General features: G+C 44.5%; 2 protein-coding genes across 2 annotated transcripts; one reads left to right on the top strand and one right to left on the bottom strand.

The window, feature by feature from the left end:
- Positions 1–230: 230 nt before the first annotated feature.
- Positions 231–5981, bottom strand: LOC109462820 (beta-galactoside alpha-2,6-sialyltransferase 1-like). Its single transcript, XM_019759447.1, has 5 exons — positions 5878–5981; positions 3949–4409; positions 2801–2936; positions 2214–2488; positions 231–521 (listed from the first exon to the last, which is right to left on the bottom strand). The coding sequence occupies exons 2-5, from the start codon at positions 4346–4348 to the stop codon at positions 280–282; spliced, it is 1053 nt and encodes a 350-aa protein (XP_019615006.1). The 5' UTR covers positions 4349–4409; positions 5878–5981; the 3' UTR covers positions 231–279.
- A 994-nt stretch (positions 5982–6975) lies between these two features.
- On the top strand, positions 6976–16159 carry LOC109462861 (IgGFc-binding protein-like). The gene is made up of 9 exons (XM_019759499.1): positions 6976–7383; positions 9558–9736; positions 10351–10446; positions 11043–11184; positions 11936–12094; positions 12547–12665; positions 13702–13801; positions 14984–15293; positions 15655–16159. Exons 1-9 carry the CDS (start codon positions 7005–7007, stop codon positions 16070–16072), a joined length of 1902 nt encoding a protein of 633 aa, XP_019615058.1. The 5' UTR covers positions 6976–7004; the 3' UTR covers positions 16073–16159.
- Positions 16160–18146: the final 1987 nt, after the last annotated feature.

The following is an 18146-nucleotide window of genomic DNA, read 5'->3' as shown; positions in this document are numbered from 1 at the left end:
CTCCAGTAATCTCTCTCCGTGTTGTAGGAGTGATAATTCCTTTGCTGAATGTGACCTTTCTAGTTTACTACACATATGCTGTGACCTTTCTAGTTTACTACACATCTCTGTGAGACTAAGTACAGTTGTACTGAGACAGCCCTCTAAAAACCGCTACCCCGGTTTTTTCTACCTCATCCAGAGGTGTCACGGTCAGTGTTCTCCAGTAATCTCTCTCCGTGTTGTGATAGTCTCACACAGATGTGTAATAAACTAGAGAGGTGACATTCAACCAAGGAACTAAGTACAGTTGTACTGAGACAGCCCCCTAAAGACCGCCACTCCGGTCCTCTCTACCTCCTCCAGAGATGTCACGGTCAGCGTTCTCCAGTAGTCTCTCTCCGTGTTGTAGGAGTGATATAGCCAGCTGAAGTTCGTCTCTTCGTCGAAGTAGTGCGCCAGAGAGGTGTTCCTGTCTACGGCGGACGGGACGAACTCGTACGTGTAGACCCAGTCACACAGGTGCAGCATCATCACTATCCCTGAAACATTATTTGTTTTTGTTTACAAAGTGAAAGTGATCTCGAACCAGTTTAACTCATTTAAGAGCTAATCTTCCACTGGTCGTGACAGAGAAGACAGACACTATGTACAGTATTTACAGGTTCATTGTACCGGGGAAATTCCCCTAGCTCTTTTCGACAAGCACAATGAACAGTGGACCACGGTTAACGTCCCGTCCGAAGGACTGCGACCCTAATCAGTAGCGTGCATGTCGGGTGAGCGACAACAGCCGGGATTCGAACTCCCAACCTCTTAGTCCAGAGGCAGGATCGCTAACTATTGGTCCAACACAAAAATTCTCTCATCTAGAGCTCTGAGTCACTGTGGTCTTCCTCAGTAGACTGACCCAGTGAAGCTTGTCACGTGGCTTCTTTGAAGTGTGACGTCAACACTGGGTCAAAGGTATCTGGTAGACGATGTCGGCCCCCGTCGCGGTTCAATGAAGTCACACAGATCTGGCCTTCGTTGTATCCATACCCAAGTGGGTTATCAATTTAAGCCCGTTCAAATTTAACTCAAATTCGATTCGACTCGTATCGAAAAATAAGCGTGGCCTAAATATGGTTAGACTGCCCCCATGCACAACTTACTGCCAAACCACTGAACAAGACTATTTCTTGAGAGGGGTGAAGGAGGTCATATACATCAGGGCCCATCACCCTTCATTGAACCGCGACGGGGGCCGACATCGTCTACCAGATACCTTTGACCCAGTGTTGACGTCACACTTCAAAGAAGCCACGTGACAAGCTTCACTGGGTCAGTCTACTGAGGAAGACCAGAGTGACTGGTCGAAAGCTCTAGCAGGTGAAAGAATTATTTTTTTATGTTTGACCTGCTGCGGCATCTAAGATCCTGGAGCGAGTGCAATACCACGCTGGGCGTCTCGTTTCGGGTGCGGCTGCGCGCACACCCTACTCAGAGATCCTCCACAAGCTCAGGTGGGATAGTCTGGCGACCAGGAGGGACTACCATCGGCTAGTTACCATGTACAAACTTGTTAACGGCCCCGTCCCAGCCCACCTCGAGCCACTAATCCCGACGACCCGAGTCGCAAACAGCCAATCCCAGCGACGACTGCGGAACGCTCATCACCTTCACATCCCCCGGTGCAGAACAAACGTCTACAGAGACAGTTTCCTGTTGTACACCTCCCGACTGTGGAACCGCTTACCCAGCGAGGTCACAGGCTCGGCCACCATCTCCGTATTCAAGGCCAAATGCAAACACCACCTCTTATCCTGATTACCTAAACACCAATTGTAAATAAAAATCCTCCAACCGTTCCATTTCAACTTTGATCATTTTATCGATTTGTATTGTAATTATATTGTATTGCTTAATTATGTATTGATTGAATTTGTATGTACTTTGTATGTTTATTGCTATTGTAAATATTGAATTGAATTTGTATGTTATAAGTGATATTGTATTTAAGTTATACTGTACTTTGTATTTATGCATTTATGTGTCAGTGGTAGCCGCTACCAGCCTTGTTGCTGCCTGGTTGCCACTTGTTATGCACTGTTGCATTTAAATAAACAAACAAACAAACAAACAAACAAAAGTTTTAACTTTAAACATACTGCCAAACCTGGTTGGTTGGTTGGTGGTCGGGTGTAGGTTCTGAATGTATGACAAGGGTTTTAAAATACCGACGCCTTACTTACCATGCGCTCCCGTGCTCGGACTTTTCTCAGACTCCGTAGTCTTACAGTTGGTCTTCCCATTGCAGAAGTGGCTGAGCTCGTTCTTTATGTCCACGCCAAAGTTCGGCCTCTGAATGAAGTGCATAGTTCTCTCCGGAAACGTCCTCCTGTACTTGACGTAGTTTCCGAAGCTGTGGTGCTGGTCCTGACGGAGGTCCAGCTTGCCGTGCTTCCCGACACGGACGTTCAGAAAGTTGCGGACGACGACGATCTCGTTGTTGAACATTTTGACGCGCCTAACAAATTGTAAAATTGATTGAAGTTAGAATTTTTGATCCAACACAAAGAAATCTCTCACCTAGAGCTTTCGACCAGTCACTCTGGTCTTCCTAAGAAGACTGACCCAGTGTGACTGGTCGAAAGCTCTAGGTGAAAGAAATTTTTTGTGTTGGACCATGAGAATTTTCGAAGTGGGGGCACTAGCGAATCTGTTCCAAAATCATATCCAGTTGCTTGAGTAACAGTTGCTTTTTTGCCTATTTGTATGTATGTATGTTTGTATGTAAGTATTGAAATAAATGATTAAGAAAATAAACATTTTAACGTGCCTGTCCCAGAACTCCCGCTGACAGCTGGTGTAGGGGATGACGGTGTTGATGAGACGGATGTCCGTCCGTCTCCCCACGTGCGTGACGTAGTTCTTCGTCGGCGCGCAGTTGAAACGCACGACAGCGTCATGGGCATCTAGATACAATACGTACAATCTACATGAATGGTCATTTGGTTTAATTTGATTTAAACTGTAATAACACAATACACGTGGGACAAAGGCAAAGGCTGTTGCTGGTGTTGTACCCCATACATAGAAACAAGGCACTGACAAAACTCATTTTCACTTGAGTTAAATGGGGAAAGTCGTGTAAAGTGCCTTTCCCAAGGCAAGGGCACAAGATCGGTGGCATGTCAGGACTCGAACCCGGGACTTCTTGGTTACGAGTCGAGCACTCTGCCGTTACGCCACACGAACCTTGGGTTCAACGTGTGGGTAGTTACATGTTTGAAGTTAAAACTTTTGTTCCAACACAAAGAATGGTTCTCGTTTAGAGTCACTCTGGTTTTCCTCAGTAGACTGACCCAGTGAGGCTTGTGACGTGGCTTCTATGTAGTGTGACGTCAACACTGGGTCAAAGGCATACGATGTCGGCCCCCGTCGCGGTTGAGTGAAGGGTGACGGACCCTGACTCTTTGCGTTGGAACAAAGGTTTTAACTTTGAACACATGCAATATTTATTGAGACAACAAAAATAAAGCACGGGGACTTTCGTACGGTCTACTACAGCTAAACATACAAAAAAGGGGATGCAGATGGATTGTCTTACGTTCAAGAATATGAATAAATAAACATGTTAAGTTTAACGTTCCACTTGTACTACTAGTTATAACAAGGTCTAAACATTCTTTGATATATTTAGTACCTAGATATATTTACAAAGGAATGTCACAAATATACCAAATATCGTCACAATCTATAAAGGCGTTAGGCTGACTACAAATGTGCGGAAGCACACACACACGACACACACACACACACACACACACACACACACACACACACACACACACACACACACACACACACACACACACACACACACACACACACACACACACACAGAGAGAGAGAGAGAGAGAGAGAGAGAGACACCAAAAACAATACCTCCATTTTTCATGGAGGTAAAAATTGGACAGACGGTACCTATGTCCCTGCCGTAGTTGTGAAACTTCATGGCATGGCTGCTACTGACCACGGCGCACGAGTTGTAGTGAACCACGTCCTCAAGACTCTGCTTGGGAAACAGCGACTTGATCATAGGATGGGCCTGGAGGGGCGCCAACGTTCTGGTGATGGTCGAAAACGGGACCTTATTCTTCAGACGACAGGACAGGGTTTCCCTGCTGGTAACGCCCTCGGTCCCCCGGTCCTCGGTCCCCCGGCCCTCGGTCTCGCTTGCCCCGAGGTACACGAAATGCACGCCTGGCTTGCTCTTGTCTGCTGACGCCATTACCAGAGTTACGGAGACCCTTCCGAATAAGCCATACATGGCGACACAGAACACAAGGACAATCAGGAAGAATATCAGCACCTTTTTTTCCATAGTATCGACCACCGCTTCACCGATGCCGTGAGTTCACATGGTCGTGATCAAAACTTTAATCCTGGAATAGAACCGGAATGTGTTACGTTACATGTGAGAAATTGGTATCATTGCTAGCCCATTACATCGTCTAAACACCTGGTGATTGAGAAACTCTGTGAATTCGTGTACGCATGTCTCAAGAGGAGAGAAGAAACTAGTAAGCTATTGTAAGCTTTAGAGTTAGATGAATTATATTATACAGTAGCTGTTTGTTTTGTTTTGTTTTTTCTTCTTATACAATTCCCTATGTACTAGTAACTAGTATCATCCAATATGTTATGTCATCCAATGCATTTAGCCCGGAAGGGCATGAATATGCAATAAACATCATTGTCATCAAGTTGTCATTATATTCCCCCTGAAATTTAGACATGAAACGTCCTGCGGAGCCCAACAATTAATGTTTTGCACATACAGTACCGCCAATATAGAACTCTGTGTAGGTACGATTTGGGGGTATTTCTCGTGCAACGCATTACACCGCAGCGAAACGCAACAAATGCGGAAGTAACTATGCCACCGCAGGTCAAAAAAAAGTTGAGGGTCTTTGACCCAATTAAGACATAAAATGATTTAAAAATATTGTGTAACGGATGTCAGCAGGACAAGGGTTAATACTCGTAGTATCTCGACGAAACCGTCCGTATATATATAGTGTGCTCTGTACTGCGTATTACGGTCTTTTCTTGTCTTAAGGTTGTAGCAGCAGTACTAGGATCGAGCAACAAATAAATCAACTACACATAGTGCTATCCAAGCAGAGGTTGATGGGGGGAAGATCGTTTCCTTTCTACCAACGGTATCTGTATTTGTATCTGTATAGCCGGTATAACCGCCATTCGGCGTATCACACCAGCTTCTGTATCTGTATAGCCGGTATAACCGCCCTTCGGCGTAACACACCAGCTTCTGTATCTGTATAGCCGGTATAACCGCCTTTCGGCGTAACACACCAGCTTCTGTATCTGTATAGCCGGTATAACCGCCCTTCGGCGTAACACACCAGCTTCTGTATCTGTAGTAGCCGGTATAACCGCCCTTCGGCGTAACACACCAGCTTCTGTATCTGTATAGCCGGTATAACCGCCTTTCGGTGTAACATACCAGCTTCTGTATCTGTATAGCCGGTATAACCGCCCTTCGGCGTAACACACCAGCTTCGCAGGCACGCGGCGCGGCGGAAGCTGACTACATCACACCGAACGACTTGTTACACCTAACCCCTACGGTGGGGGTAGCGACAAAAACGGGACGTATATAGAAAGGTAAACGATCTTCCCCATCAACCTCTACTTGGAGAGTAGCACATAGGTCTACACACTGTTACTAACGTTAGCTCCTATGTTGCGGAAGGAACTAGGTATTTTTACACATAGTTAGTCACGGGTTCATGAGCAACGCAGATACTTAGACATTTCTACCATGATAATGTACAAAAGGCACAGGAGTACTGACTACTCAGACCAGGATGTTCAGAGAACACATACCTGACGTTACTCAGTGAAATCCGTGCAAGAAACCTTCCAAAATGCCAACATGGCTGCCTGAGGGGTGAACCTTCCACGAAAATACACCGTCCTGTATTTTTACACTCACAGGGTTGAAGAAAGGAGCGATATCCTATCGGTCGTTGGCAGTCAAACCAACCACAGACTTTCTTTGTGTTACTCCTTTGTGTTTGCCGACAACTGGTGATACACGAGCCGGGTGTGTGCTTACCTTTCTCTGGTTGAGTGCCTACAACCATGGTACCGTGCCCTTTCATGACGGCCTACAGGCGGGGGGCGGGGGAGGGGGGTCCCGACAACGCTCTACGCTGAATTCGGAAACCCTCGATTACGCTTTACGAGTCCAATTGGCTACAACGCATTACGTAGACTTAAAACGGCGAATACGCTCTACGCAAAATGAGCGGTCCGTCTACGCTCTACGTAGAATTAAAACGGCCGATTACGCTCTACGGAAAAGGGCTTGCCGGCACCCTTTCATGTTTGGCATGTCTGTTGCCAGGATTTTGAAGGGGGGGGGGGGTCTTCCCACTGTCTCAGGGACCAGGGAGCGCCGTAGGCACGAGATTCCTAGGGGGATCATAGGAAAATTTTGAAAATTGAACTCTCTAAATGGCATTTCCTGCGTTTTTGAGAGGAAAATCAGACGTAATTTTTTTTATTCAATGACGAAGTGAGTCCACCCCTGTAGTTTTCTCAATATCCTTCCAAATGTGGTCATGAAGTCCCATGTAGATATTCAGTAACAGGAATTCTCAAAACTCCCCATGTAGTGCTTTCCTAAAAACCCATGAAGTGACAGCCCCCCCATACGGTGCTTTGAGTAAGTGTTCCTGTAACGCCATTAAGGATTCTCCGTAAAGTGTTCTCAAAAACCCCATATAGGTCTTTGCAGTCACCACTGTACTGCGTTAAAGCGCCCCCAAGTAAAGAGTGAAGGTACTTAAGGTTTCCTTACTGGCTAATTAGGCACTTTATAACTTTCCATCGTTTTGTCACAAAAGAAACGTGCTGGGTTGGTCCTTTGACGTCGAAAAATATCCTCGTTTCAAGGAAAGAAAACCCCAACAAGCAACATCTGTAACGCATTTCCTGATTAAAAGAGGATGTTATTGTCCCAGACACGGTTGGGCAAGGGTGACCGTAACTTAGGATTCAGTCCAAACCTTATCTGTGTAGTAGTCAAGGACATTCTTGTTTACTTCGCGACCAGACGTGTGCTAGCTAGCGGTGCCTCTTCTCATTGTTACAGAAGAGAAAGGAGTGACTCGAAGGTTGATTCTGACCCCCGGGAATCAAACCCGCGCCGCAAGCTCGCGGCGTGTCAGCTCACAACCAGCGCACAAACCATTCGGCCAAAAGATCCAGCAGCCATTGGCTGTTACATCATGATGTTTCCATCGTCAGCTGCTCTGCCCTTCTACTGCGGGCTCACGGTTCTCCTGGTGTGTATGATGCCGTGGTCGGCAGCAGGACAGACTACAGGTATGTGGTAATAATGTAATGTGGTAATGTAGAATCATTCTTGGACAGAACTACATTAGTCACAGCTCAGCCCTGTCTGAACTCTCCCTGACCACACTTTCCCAACGTATGTTTATGTGAATAATAAACCAGTCACCATCATCATCATAGCCTCCACAAGAATCCTTTGCGGGCTGGATAGATAGTAGAAATTGGCCTAGCTAAAATGAATGTAGCTGGCCAGGGGAAATTGTACCCTCTATGGCCGGCCAACTCCCCTGGTCAGTTACATTTTATGCCAATTTCTACTGTTCATTCAGCCTGCAAAGGAGTCTGGTGGCGACTCGTATGTGATGGCCTTTTTAATTGGAGTTGAGACCCACAGAATTCTCTTTACATGGCGTTCCCGCTGTCGCCAGTACCGATGTCGCTAAAACTTGTGTCTAAAGTGGGCTAATGTAATATGGCCTGGTAGCCAAACCATCATATGCTACCCTGTATTTGAGTTGAATAGACCGATCCGGATGGAACGCATCGAACCCTTGTTCGATTTCGAATATCTCCGTCAAAATCGGTGTGCGAAATAGGGGTCCTGTGGCGTAGCGGCAGCGTGCTCGACTCAGAACCAAGAGGTCCCGGGTTCGAGACCTGACACGCCACCGATCTTGTGCCCCTGGGAAAGGCACTTAACACGACTTTCCTCACTTAGCTCAAGTGAAAATAAGTATTGTCCTGTCCTGTATTCGTATCCTGTATCCTCTTCGCTGGTGGCAGCATAAAATCAGTTGATATAATTTCAGTGTGCTGTCTAGTCATGAAATGTTGGAATATATACGTTATATATATAAAAATAGAATACCATAGAACAGGAGGCGGGGCTTATTGTGTTCGATTGGGATCGGTCTGTTGTTGGACGATTCAAAACAAACGCGTGATTTCTGACTGATCTATAGTATCACAGTAGCAAATTTGATTTTGATTTAATGTGTGACATCAACATGTAACAACATTTGGTTATTTAAAATTTTTTAAAGTACGCACAATTTACATGAAGGACAAGAAAATGACGTTATCCAAGAATGACTGAATGGACTTCGGGGTTTGATTACTATATTTTTGTGCTTCCAAGGAAATCGCGATAGAACAGTTATTGTGTCCCTGGTGGCCAAGTGACGTTGCGTGGCAGCGCGTGCCAATATGGCGGAAGCAGATAAGAGGACCTTGTCCTGAAGTGAACATTCGTAACAGATCCCCCCCCACACACACACACACAGATAAAAAACAATGTAAACATCCACTTAGTAACGGTTACAACGTAAGTTAGTATGGTGGGAAAACGAGAGTACAACGACCTTATACAGTCCAGACCATGAGATATCAAAACCGGAAGTTTTGATGCAGTACCATGACAAGTCGCCAGGTGGCCCAAAATCTAATCACTTTGAGGTTACCGAAAACATAACCTTCTCGGCGAAGTTGATAGCACAACCTCAGTTAATACAAACGCAATTTCAACGTTACTATCTATAGTAATATTTAATTTAGTGCTTCGGGTCCGTCTCGACCAGGAAGTTTAAGGAGACTTTCCTAAAAACAACAGCGTCTGGAATCAGTCATGAGTCAAGCTTGTTCTTGGAAAACTCATTGCAAACCCCGGAACGCCAGGAAAGGCCGTTGACATGTTCAAGTTCACGGTCGTGCGTTGGCATTGGGCCACGTAAGGGAGGGTTGTTGATCCTCAAAATGGACGCGTGCCAACCGTGCGCACCTTATGTACCGGATGTGTAGCACGATAGTACAGCTATCTCCTCAACTCAACACGACAGGATGTTTTTCATTTAAATGACGGGCAGATTTTTTAGCCTTGGTGCCAGACTGTTTCCAGGGCCTACACCGGCCAGTTCCTGGGCTCCAGGGCTAACATGCTCCCAAGGAAACTATTCCACAGTGCCTCTCAGATAGCCTGGGTGCCAGACTGTTTCCAGGGCTTACACAGGACAGCTCCTCAGCTCCAGGGCCAACATGCTCCCAAGGTAACTATTCCACAGTGCCTCTCAGATAGCCTGGGTGCCAGACTGTTTCTAGGGCCTACACAGGCCAGTTCCTGGGCTCCAGGGCCAATATGCTTGGCCCTGCATGTGCTTGGCTTGTAAGGGCGTAAACGTGCAATACAGGTGTTTTTATTTTCTTTTTAGAAAATGGCCTTTGGGACACCAAAGGGACTGAGTTCGTTCTGTCGTTCATCCAAAACCTCCAGCGGGACGGACACCGGCCTCGGCTCCACGTCACGGGTTCCAGCCCCGCTCTGGCATCGGTGGTTGTGGATGTGCCGCTCGTCGGATTTACCGAAAAACTCAACGTTAGATTCGGCGAGGTTAGTTTTTGTTTATTATGTTAACCCAAGGAAAACATACATAACGTTATTGTTTTTGCTCAGTTTCTGCTTCTTCTCAAAACAAATGAGGTCAATGACCTGAACCAGACGTCTGTCACCATGGTAATTAGTGTTGCAATTCCATAGAAGGAATGACTACCGTCACCATATATATATATATATATATATGAATGTGTTTGAGTAAGAATTAACAGAGCAAACGTTACCCTTCGAATATCTATCTCAGGATGGCTGGGTTACTAGGCCTGCAATAGTTGTTTTCCAATACAATAATAAAGGTCTTTCATTTATATTACAAGACACGACATTGCATTGTTATATTCAGTCAAAGGGCACAACATACAGTATGCATAAAAACATCACTGAATCATACTCGTACTCATGTATTTGTTGTTGCAAAGTTGAAGCGTTGTTCCAACTAACTTTGTAACTATGGATTATACCAACGCAGATTAGCTTTCGTTCATCTATTTGTCGTTGTAGATATTAGATGATAAGAATATGTTGCATTTTGGTGTCCTTAAAACCTTAAATCAAATATTCAGATCACTAGATTTAACAGTCCTCCTTTTTTTCACGCCACTTTTGTTTAGGTAGCGACAGTTGAGCTCCCGCGGGACGGTGTTGAGATGTTGGGGAGCAGGAAAGGCCGACATGCGGTCCACATCCAGGCGGACAACGACATCATGGTTTATTTCTGTTTATTTTGATTTTTCACAAAGTGAAAAGGAGGGCAAAACAGGTGCATAGGCGCCTTTACAAGTTGCCCTCCCCCATACAAAAACACATATACAACATCAAGATTTACGTAGTCAATGACATCAAGTATAAAGATACACAGAATAGAAGGTTAAGCATAATTCAAGTATATCTAATAATTAGCATAAATTGTGTTGAAATAAGACTTAGGTCTAGAAGCAATACAAGAACTACACCCACAAGAAGTGGTCCAAGTACATGGCAGGTCAAGACTATAATGTGTGTTAATCTATTATGAAAAATTTAAACTGTTCTCCAACTTATAAACTTCACTCACCGGAATTTTCGACTGAATCACTCAGTCTTCCTCAGCTATCTGACCCAAATGCTGTGGACACGTGATTTTTCCCACGTGTGACGTCAGCAAAGGGTCAAAGGTTGTCTGAAGTCGATATCGCCCCCCGTCCCGGTTGAGCGAAGGTTGAAGTGCCCTGATGTATATGGCCTCTTTTATGCCTCACTTGAAGTAATCCAGTTCGATATCCAAGGTTCGAAGTTTCATGCTGGTGTGTTAAATCTGCTGTAGGTTTACGGTGTCTTCACGGAGCGCGACTCGTCTGACGCGTACTTAGGCCTCCCTACTGACGCCCTGGGGACGGAATACCTGGTGCCCTGTAATACCATCACCAGGAACCGCCCGGAGGAGGGGTTCGTTCACATTCCGTCAGGTGTGTTACTTGTTTAAAGTTAAAACTTTTGGTTCAACATAAAAAGTTCTCTCACCTACATGTAGAGCTTTCGACCAGTCACTCTGGTCTTCCTCAGTAGACTGACCCAGTGAGGCCTGTCACGTGGCTTCTTTGAAGTGTGACGTCAACACTGGGTATGTTACTAGGTTTGTTACTTGTGCTATCTTGAGACTAAGGCCTTGTTCATACGAAACCACCTGAACCGCGATGCGTGTAAATCGCATTCCTCACATCTGGTCCACGTGCCACACGTTCCTTTCAAACCGATTTGGAGCGTTCAGATGGGGCCACTTGAATCCGGCTTCGGTGGAATCCGAATCGAAGGCGCTTACGGCGTATTCCAGTGAACGGAGCCCAAGGTCGTCTTAAAACCAAGCTTGCGGGACCGAAGACGGCCACAGTATTTTGTTTTTATGTACACTGCAGGCTGTTGGTTCACGACACATTCCGATATATTGTATTAATTATTGATGAGTTACACTGGCAAGACCTGCACCTAGCCACGTATTCTTTTATTTTAGGGTGTACAGATACTCAGTTTGTTTGTTTGTTTGTTTGTTCTGATTTTGTCTGCAGAGTTCGGGCTTGTGGGGGTATATGATAACACCACCGTCACCATTGTACCAAAACAACTTGATGAGTTACATTGGCAAGACCTACACCTAGCCACCTTCTCTTTGATTTCAGGGTATTCTGATACTCAGTTTGTTTGTTCGGATTTTGTCTGCAGAGTTCGGGGTTGTGGGAGTATATGATAACACCACCGTCACCATTGTACCAAAACAACGCGTGCTTTTCGAGGACCGGACGTATTTCGCTACGGAGACGATCACGACCACGCTGGACAGGTTTGAAACTCTGCAGATTCAGAGCAGCGACGACCTGACGGGTAAGTGTGTATAGAGTATAGACCGATCCTAACTGCCCATCTATCAGTTAGATGTGTGGGGTCGTGTGGCGTAGCGGCAGAGTGCTCGACTCGGAACCAAGAGGTCCCGGGTTCGAGTCCTGACATGACACCGATCTTGAAATTAGCATTAAATGGCTACTACATAAAGTAAAGTACATAAGCATTAAATGACTTATACATAAAGTAATATCTATAAATAAGCCTTACAGAAAGTACCCCACTTACCCCGATGCCTCTCCAGCTTCCCTCTCCGAGACGCAATCAGGTATTCGTATTATATTCTGTCTTTTGACGGAAAGTTACTAGTTTTTTAAAGGACTCGAAATTAAAAATTTTAAATGACCTGGACTGAAATATGAAAAGCTTACCTAATAAAATGATCAAGTTTGTTAACGGTTTTTCCTATTGTTAACTGTCTTTTCTTCCCACAGGCTCCAGGATTGTCTCCAACAAGCCGGTGGCTGTCCTGAGCGGTAACCTGTTCGCCAGCGTGGGGCACCAAGAGTCAGTCAGGGGCTCCGGGACGCATATCGTGGAGATGATTCCTCCGGTGCATCAATCAATCAATCAATCAATCAATCGATCGATCAGTCAGTCAGTCAGTCAATCAATCGATCGATCAATCAATCAATCAATCAATAAATCAATCAATCAATCAATCAATCAATCAATCAATCAATCAATCAATCAATCAGTCAATCAATCAATCAATCAATCAATCAATCAATCAATCGATCAATCAATCAATCAATCAATCAATCAATCAATCAATCAATCAATCAATCAATCAATCAATCAATCAATCAATCAAATGATTCATTTGTGAAAACTAACAAGAACTTGTAGCAGTTGGCTAAATTGTGTCTTGCTGTACAATTTGATTTCTTGACATATCTGGCATAACAATAGTGGGGTCGTGTGGCGCAGTCGGTAGCGCGTTCCGCTCACACCCCAGAGGTTGTGGGTTCGAACCCTGCCCATGTCACCGATCTTGTGCCCTTGGGAAAGGCACTTTACACGACTTTCCTCACTTCACTCAGGCGAAAATGAGTACCTAGCTTCGGTTAGGGACGTCCCTCGGATAGGACGTTAAATGGAGGTCCCGTGTTTGGGAGAGCCACACCCCATGCACGTTAAAGAACCCACCGCACTTATCGAAAAGAGTAGGGGATCTTCCCGGTGTGAGTGGTTCAAAACTTACAGTCCGGTCTTACGCAGCTTGTACATGTGCGCACATGTACAAAACTGGTGTGTTACGCCTGAAGGCGGTTTACCGGTTATGCGAAACAAACAAAACAAACAAACAAATTAAAATTGCTAAGTTATTCAATAAAATCCATATCATTACACGTTAATTACCTAAAAATAACAGTTTAAAGCTCAACATTAAAACAATCTATTGCAGACATATATGAAATGCTAACATTTACAGTATTATACAAGGTAATAACAAGACTGGAGGAAAGACTAGACATCCTAATTGACCACCATAATATAAATAGTTGTATGGGCAAATTACTTGAATAAATGTTACATTTCCGCAGCACTAGTACCCACAAACAACTCGTGCTATCAATGTCACCTAGGTACACGGCTGGGGGAGGGAGTTCGCACTCGTGGCGCTGAAGGGGAGAGAACAGGGGGACGTCTTCCGCGTCCTGGCCGCCAGAGACGGCACTCAGGTTTGCAAAGCTTCATCGTAGTCATGAAAGTTCATCTGTGTTGGTAGTTACATGTTTAAAGTTAAAACTTCTGTTGAAGAGAGATGTTCTCCCCTGGCCTGGAGCTTTTGACTAGTCACTCTGACCAGTGAAGTCACGTGACAGGCCTCACTGGTCAGTCTATTGAAGAAGACCAGTGAAGATCAGTCCTTTCGACCGAAAGTTTATGGTGTGTTCCTTTCTTGTGTTGGAACAAAGTTTAACTTTACAACTACAACAACAAGGGATAGTTCTCACCCATAGCTAAGGTTTGGTCTTCTCTGGCCGTCTTCAATAGACTGACCCAGTGAGGCTTGTCATGTGGCTTCCCTGGTCAGAGTGACAGGTCTGAAGCTCCAGGTGAGAACAACCCTGTGTTGGAACAAAAGTTTTAACTTCAAACATGTAACTACCAACACAGATGAACTTTCATAACAGTATCAACACAAACTAGAAATGCATAATGGTTACCTTCACCTGGTCCAGCCCAACAAACAAACAAACAAACAAACAAACAAACAAACAAACCACTGCTCTGTTTATTCTTACTCAAAGCCAAATACATTAATTGATGTATGATGATCAGGCTCTCCAACTCTGGTCTGCTAAATTATGTTACCCAACACCACCAGTTACCATGGTGAGAGACGTCTGCTTCAGGTCATTGACCTTATGTGTTTGGAGAAGAGGTAACTGAGCAAAAACAATATGTTTTCCTTCGGTAAACATAATAATTCTGAACGTAGCTGTACCTACTGTTTACACCTGTACATTTGAAGGTCTGCCTCTCGAATACCTGTTGCAGGTTAACCTGACCGGAAGCGATCCACGCACGTTACACGCCGGCGAATTCTGGGAGTTCGACCTGCCGTCCTATAGCTACAAACACCTGGTCAGCAGCAAACCGGTCCTAGTTGTGCAGTACAGGTAAATTTGTCTCGACCAGGCTTCGGGAGGAGGCTGGAGAGAGTAGAAATTGGCCAAATAGAGAGAGAGAGATAACATACATGTGGAGTTGGTCCGCTAGAGAGTACAGTTTGCTGCACACGCACCGGCAAACTGTACTCTCTAGCGGACTAACTCTATTTTCTCATCTATTTCTTCCAAATACTCTCATTCAATTTCATCAGACAAGAGTCTTGGAATGAAGTGTCATCCTGATAGTGAGTTACATTTAGTTTAATACTGTTTAAGTTTTGTTTCCATTCCTTCGATTACAGTAAATCCAAAACAGTGGACCAGGCTCGAGCGGACCCCTTTATGATGCTGGTCCCGGCGGTGTCGCAGTTCGCAGCCAACTACTCTTTCCTCACCGTCGACTTCGCCGACCTCCACATGTACGGTACTTACCACCTCAACATCGTGGTAAAAACCTCAGAGAAGGAAGGTCTTCGGCTGGACGATAACCCTCTGGATCCCGACACCCAGTGGTTCCTCATACCGGACACGCAGATGTCGGCTGCAAGGGTGGATGTGAGGTACTGTATCTGTATCTGTATGTCAGTTTAGTAGTCATTTGTACATCGTGCATAGTCTGGACATTTTTCGTCTGTCTTCCAGTGACACCCACTAGGTTTCTTTTCACTTCCGTGACACTAGCTATAACGTTATGACCCCTTTCATATAGCCTGGGTTCCATCCTGGTTAGTTTACGTCCGCTCCCACAGTCGCTACCACCAACCACCAACCAGTCTGGTTGGTGGTAGCGACTGTGGGAGCGGACGTAAACTAACCAGGATGGAACCCAGGCTACCTTTCATAGTTGTTCATGCAGAACCTTGCAGCTTGATTCTGTAAACTTTCCAGTTAGTTTATCTTTGTCTTTCTTTGTCTTTTGAGGTGCGGCTCGCACACCCTGGTCCACCAGTCTCCGACGGTGACGTTCGGTGTTTCCGTGTACGGCTACACGGACTACGACGGCTACGGCTACCCCGGTGGACTGCTCCTGCCCGCGCACGCCACCTGGCGTTCTAGTGACGAACTGCAGGGCGTTGGTGGTACCGGGCAAAGTGAGGATGTTCCGGATAACCCTCAACACAGGGAGAACAGGGGCGGCAACGGAAAGGCGGCATCGACAAACATCCCGTCTAAAACTGTTAAGTGGAAGGACTATGCCGAATCTAAAGTCCTCATCGTTTTGTTTTGTTGCCTGTTGCTGGGTTCTATAATAGCTGGTGTGCTCTACATCAAGAACCAGCGGAAAGATGACTTTCCCTCTACTTCAATGGAAGGGCTTGAGTTGGCGGATAGTGCTTAGAAGAATGCAGCACTGTCTGAATAGTTTGCTACATAGGTTAATAGATATGACAGTTGTGCACTAAGACCATGTAAAAAACGAGAGCAGGCCGAATGTTAACATTATTGACAACAGTTTCTGTATCTGTATAGCCGGTATAACCGCCCTTCGGTGTAACACTCAAGCTTTACAAGAGCCAGTGTTCAGTGACCATCTGTCACCTTCATCAGGGCAAGGTTCACTGTGCACTTTAGCTAGTTGTTACTGTAACATATTTCAGTCTCATGCGTAAAACAATCATTTACCCAATTTCTTTGATTATTGTAATACTAGTACTTTATGGAGAATTCTTAATGGGTGTTTCAAGTGCACGTGTTAAATGTACAGTATGAGGGATTGGAGAATACTTCAATCTTACTACGTGGGACTTTTAGTACACTTCTAGTTTTCTTTTGTTCAGATCCTTTCCAGAAGTTCCTTTCCATAAGTCAAACTCAATAAAAAACTACAAGACTTTTTGAAACATTTATTGATCACAAGTGTACTGTGTGTTACTCGGGTATTTTCAAAGCTGGGTTTCAATATCTCACTACAATGTCCTAGCACCTGAAGCCTATAATTTACGTAAAGACCTTTGCTCTCAAAGCCCAATGCATTCATATATTTTGGATCTATTCTAGGACAAGGTGGCCACTTCTTGTACTACAATAGAGACAAAATACACGAAAGATGAAGGCTAAGCGAGAACAAAGGCCTTTCTATGAAAACAACTCAAGTAACCTTAACACTAGACTACAACTAACCTTATATTTGTAACACTTTAACTAACCTTAACACCACATGTAGATGAGACAAAGAGAACAAAAGGCCTTTTACTGAACATCTAAAGTTAACACTAGACTACAAGTAACTTAATACTAGACTACAACTAAGATTAACAATAGACTAATGCAATCGTCTTGCGACTAGAGGACTACAACTAGACTTATTGATACAATTTCCTCGAGACTAGAGGACTACAACTAATTTTAAAACTAGATGACTAACAGATGTATGGAAACCTGGCCCTCAAGAACTAATCTTAATGCCTATGTGGCCAATTTACCCCTTGCTTTATACAGAATTACCCCTTGCTTTATACACAATGACAAACATACATTCGACAACTCACAACTGGTAAGTACGAGGAATTTAGCTTAGCAGGCAACTACTACAGAAACGTATAACCTGAGCAACATTTGTCTTACATCATACACAAGCTTAGGGCTGTACAATGATACATTGCATTACAATACTGTACAAATGTGCATTACAATTGTGTTAAACATTTGAAAACCAGTGTGTTGCTCAGGCGTTTTCAAAGCTAGAATTAAAAAAAACTGTTACAATTCTCTAGCACTAAAACCTAACCTGATTATAACTACCCTATAGCCTAATTTATGGAAAGACCTTTGCTCTCAAAGCCCATGTGATTCACATATTTTGGATCCATTCTAGGACAAGGTGGCCACAACTTGTACTAGAATAGAGGCAAAATACCCGAAAGATGAAGGCTAAGTGAAAACAAAAGACTTTCACTGCAAACTGAACTGAAAAACAAAATAAAACCTTAACACTACACTACAGTCAACCTTACATTTGTAACACTACAACTAACCTTTAACAACTAGTCTCATGAATTAGTTATCTTCATAATAAACTTGAGCAAAACTCTCGAAAGGGACATTCCAATAGTCATGTCTTAAATTCTTCAAACTAGCCTAACAAATAATGTCAATGCCTAGATGTGACCAAAACTAGCCAAACAGTTGTAATGTCTCGATGAGACCAACTTAACTGAAAAACTAATTAAAAAAAAAAAAGACTTACACAAGTTTGGAAATCTCAAAGCTAACTTCAAGTTTCTGGATCCCCTCCAATTCTGCACATGTGGCCAGACATTTCGGCTTGCAGACCGCCGTGCCGATAGAAGAGCGGCCATCTTCCCTTCGTGCTTTGGGAGCCGCTGGATATCGACTAATAACGCACCCGCTCTGCGCGCGTAGGCTTTATAAACTTCCAACCACCTGTGGGAAGACTTCTAGCCTGCGATTGG

The sequence above is a fragment of the Branchiostoma belcheri genome, unplaced genomic scaffold, assembly GCF_001625305.1.
Source record: "Branchiostoma belcheri isolate BF01 breed outbred unplaced genomic scaffold, Haploidv18h27 scaffold12, whole genome shotgun sequence".
NCBI classification, from domain to species: domain Eukaryota; kingdom Metazoa; phylum Chordata; class Leptocardii; order Amphioxiformes; family Branchiostomatidae; genus Branchiostoma; species Branchiostoma belcheri.
This window is presented reverse-complemented; position numbering and strand designations above follow the sequence as displayed.

What these genes read in the sequence shown, in the direction of transcription:
- LOC109462820 (XM_019759447.1), bottom strand. Translation starts at nt 4,348, where the DNA reads ATGGAAAAAAAGGTGCTGATATTCTTCCTGATTGTCCTTGTGTTCTGT. An exon ending in CAACTACGGCAGGGACATAG is followed by an intron (nt 2,937 to 3,948) that starts GTACCGTCTGTC and finishes TATTGTATCTAG; the next exon opens with ATGCCCATGACGCTGTCGTG. An exon ending in TCCGAGCACGGGAGCGCATG is followed by an intron (nt 522 to 2,213) that starts GTAAGTAAGGCG and finishes ATAATGTTTCAG; the next exon opens with GGATAGTGATGATGCTGCAC.
- LOC109462861 (XM_019759499.1), top strand. Translation starts at nt 7,005, where the DNA reads ATGTTATTGTCCCAGACACGGTTGGGCAAGGGTGACCGTAACTTAGGA. An exon ending in AGGCGGACAACGACATCATG is followed by an intron (nt 10,447 to 11,042) that starts GTTTATTTCTGT and finishes AATCTGCTGTAG; the next exon opens with GTTTACGGTGTCTTCACGGA. An exon ending in GTTCGTTCACATTCCGTCAG is followed by an intron (nt 11,185 to 11,935) that starts GTGTGTTACTTG and finishes TTTTGTCTGCAG; the next exon opens with AGTTCGGGGTTGTGGGAGTA.